Below are 3,718 nucleotides of genomic sequence, written 5' to 3'. Positions count from 1 at the left end.
AAAATCATTAGTATTATTATGATCGTTATTATTATTATCTAGCGATTTGACTTGAATTCGTGTGACGATTATTGTGCAGATTGGGCGGATCTCGTCACCGTGACAGAAAACACACCGTTCTCCTGAACGTGGCAGACGTGACCAACTCTGACGAGCTGATTGGAGCCCTATATACAAATATATGCTTCGGTTGATAGCGTTCAAAGTTTGGCAAAAAGAATGTCTATGATAATGTGAGCTTTTCGTAAGAAAGTTTAGAGGTGCATGCATCCTAAGTCTACATAACTATGAGCTATTCGCAAGTACGTTCAGAGGTTCAACCTGATACGAGGCGGATATTCATGGCTATGAAGGACTGCTTTCCAATTTTGTTGTGTTGCAGAGTTGCCGAGTCCTTGGCCAGTGGTTTTCCGGCGTGTGTCAAGGTCTGCTGTCTGGGCGCGTCACAGGTTTTCGCTTGAATCTTTCTCTTGAGCACACCGATTGTGTCCTCACTACACGTGTCAATGGTAATGATCTTCCCTCCAGGTGTTTGTACGAACACCTGGAACGTGTTCCGTACCAGCTCTGCGGTCTTTGGGCGCCCATTTGCTCTGCCTGAGGTGTTTCCCAAGGTTCCTTAGAAAAGATATGAGATCACCCCTTCAGTATTTTGTTTCATTTTACTTCCTTCAACATCATTTCATACATAAATCAAATTTCTTTTCAGTAATGTCACAGAAAACATCGATACACGAATTACAATGTAAATCGTTCGAAGAAAGAAAGTAAATGTGTACATTAATTTCATGAATAAGATTTGTATTGTTATTTTTGTATTGCCAAATTTACAAATAATCAACCAAGAAATTATGCAGGACTGTCACTATGAGCGGTTGCTTGTGCACGTTACAGCCAAGAAAACTACGGCGAAGGAGGCTATAGAGTTGGGCAGAACTTATATTTTTGCGGGCAGCATTAGAGTAGGATATACTTAGTACAGTAGGGTACACTATAGAACAATAATCATTCCTTCAATGACGGACTTTTCAAATGAGCACCTGAGATTTAGATGCACGTTAAAATGTGCCAAAACAGCAAAATGTAATTATTCTCAAAACAAATCGATCGACTCTAAAATGTTGAAGAGTACAGCATTTCTTGAAAACAGAACGTGATTGTGATAATTAATATAATACAGGTGCATATAAATATATATATATACATTTACATTATGAATAAATGAATGAATATATAAATATATCATATATATATATATATATAAGATGAAAGAAAAGATAGTAATTCATTATCAAATATATTGTCCAACAAATTTTCAACGTGTCACCCGTCTTTTTTACGGCTTTGGACACTTACAGCCTATATATATATATATATATATATATATATATATACAGTGGCTTATCCAGAGGGGGCGCAACCGGCGCACGCCTCCCTTTATTTTAAGTTCAAAACAAAAACAAAAGAAAAAAAAAGAAAAAATGAAATGAAACCCGGAAGTGGCACCAGAAATATTAGTCACGCCCTCCCCCCCCCCCCACTTTACAGAATGCCTGGATCCGCCCCTGATATATATATATATATATATATATATATATATATATACATATATATATATATATATGTATATATATGTGTATATATATATATATATGTATATATATATATATATATATATATATATATACATATACATAATATGGAGGTTTCATGAAACTCAGAGTTGCAATAAATACTGATGAACCTGCAGTCAATGAACTTGTTTCATTACTTCTGCTGTCAAAAGCTCTATACCATGAGGACATCGAGCACTCTCCATTGTGGGATAGAATCACCATGTGTATAATGTGAGATATGAGAAAGAAAGGAGAAATCGGTGCGTAACTTTCACATCATTATTCCTGTTACTGGTCCTCCATTCGGAAAGCGCAAGAGTTGAAAACTTGGTCTCCATCGGGAATCGAACCATGGTCTTTGGCATGGAACCCCAACGCCTTAACCGCTCAGCCACGGAGACGTCATTATGCGCATATTCCTTTTTTTTTGGGGGGGGGGGGTGGGAGCAGAGAGTTATGAATAACTACCAGCTGCGTGCCTCAGCTGGATCTTCTAAGATTCACGTACCGGTGAATGAATTGGGATAATATTTTGCGTAAGAAGTCACCGCTACAACAGCTTTTTGGGTTCTCCTGAATAATTTTGCATATGTGAGATATGAAAAAGGAAGGAGAAATCGGTGTGTAACTTTCACATCATAATTCCTCTTTCCTCCTTTTCGGAAAAGCGCAAGAGTTGAAAATATATATAGGGACCTATGCATATATATATATATATATATGTATATATCTGTATATATATATATATATATATATATATATATATATATATATGTATATATATATAGAGAGAGAGATATGTAAACGTAATCATTATCATATACCCTTGCATCCATGTACACTTACCACTTGCGGGTTTGTCATGATATGGATAAATACACACCAGAAGTCCAGTTGCAATAGGACTTGGAATTTGCAACTCTAAACGTTCTTCGCTATAAAAATACTTTCCTCGCCGGTTTTTTTGTTTGTTTGTTTGTTTGTTTGTTTGTTTGTTTTTTTTTTGGGGGGGGATTAAAAACATGGAACATTTTCTAGGCACTGGTATGTTTGTTTGTTTGTTTGTTTGTTTGCTTTTTGGTGGGGGTTGTTTTTGTTTTTGTTTTTGTTTATAGCACAACATAACATACCAGCGGTCCCGCTGTTAGCTACTCTCATGTTGATCCGTGAGCGGTGTACGATCCTACAGTCCTGCAGAGAGCTAGTGTCGTCACACGCTTCCAGGACTCGTGTGCGAACACGATTGGGCCCTTCAATGACGTCGACACTCAGGTGCTGTTCATTTGGACGAACACTGGTTCTCTCCTGTACACAGGTTCGCAATTCGCGTACCGTCCTTTCCCGGTCAATGGAAATCTTGTGGTCAGTCGTCCCATCATTCAAGAAAACGTTAATCATGCTGATGCCTGGTAAATCTGGTAGTGGAACTGAGCAGGCTCCTGTCGGTAAGAGAAAAAGAGAGAAACTGAGCTCATCACAACCGTTTGATCATGACAGAACAAAGCTAAAGCAGTATACATTTAATATACTATAATCAGAAAAAGCAAATCTATACAGTGTTGCTTTAAATTGTTTTTGGTACACAGACTATGCGCTTTGCGTAAATATCCGAATATCGAATATCAAATCTAGAATGTGAAATATCAAACTCGCTGCCACCTGAGTTTAAAAGTGCTGAAACAGTTGTTCGATCGCTCTCCAAGTAAGCAAGAAACTTGCTGCAAATGATCCTCTTTTCGTTATCTTGTGCTACCTTGCAAAAGAGGTCAAATATAATATACACGTAGTTCTCTCTTTCGCGTGATTTTTAGAGTTGAAACCATTTGATGTTTCCAATTTTGTAAACGTGCATCAAGATACGTATTCCATTATTGTCTAGGGAGTGATTTCAATGCAATACTCAAACAGTTAAAAGAACCAATGAGCGCGTATCCGTAAGAGCTTATACCACCAAGTAACGGTTTAGAAGTCACTCCTTTCATGCGGGAGAAAGGTTTGCGGGAGCACCATGTGAAGGCCACTCAGTCGTAGTCCATGCATGTAAGGATCGTTCAAGAGCCTAGAAAGGGGAGAGTTGAGTGCTCCCCATACACTTGTCACTA

General features: G+C 38.0%; 1 protein-coding gene across 1 annotated transcript; it reads right to left on the bottom strand.

Moving 5' to 3' along the window:
• Positions 1-316: 316 nt before the first annotated feature.
• On the bottom strand, positions 317-3,014 carry LOC139711521 (polyubiquitin-like). The gene is made up of 2 exons (XM_071623398.1): positions 2,747-3,014; positions 317-597 (listed from the first exon to the last, which is right to left on the bottom strand). The coding sequence occupies exons 1-2, from the start codon at positions 3,012-3,014 to the stop codon at positions 317-319; spliced, it is 549 nt and encodes a 182-aa protein (XP_071479499.1).
• Between the last annotated feature and the right edge of the window lie 704 nt (positions 3,015-3,718).

Source organism: Diadema antillarum, unplaced genomic scaffold, assembly GCF_040938485.1.
Source record: "Diadema antillarum isolate AM-2024a unplaced genomic scaffold, OU_Dant_1.0 seq00001666_RagTag, whole genome shotgun sequence".
Classification (NCBI taxonomy): Eukaryota; Metazoa; Echinodermata; class Echinoidea; order Diadematoida; family Diadematidae; genus Diadema; species Diadema antillarum.
Note: the sequence above shows the minus strand (reverse complement) of the source record. Positions and strands in the feature narration are given on the sequence as shown.

Coding starts and splice junctions, on each gene's coding strand:
- LOC139711521 (XM_071623398.1), bottom strand. CDS start 3,014: ATGATTAACGTTTTCTTGAATGATGGGACGACTGACCACAAGATTTCC. Junction 598..2,746: donor AGCTAACAGCGGGACCGCTG/GTATGTTATGTT, acceptor GAAACACCTCAG/GCAGAGCAAATGGGCGCCCA.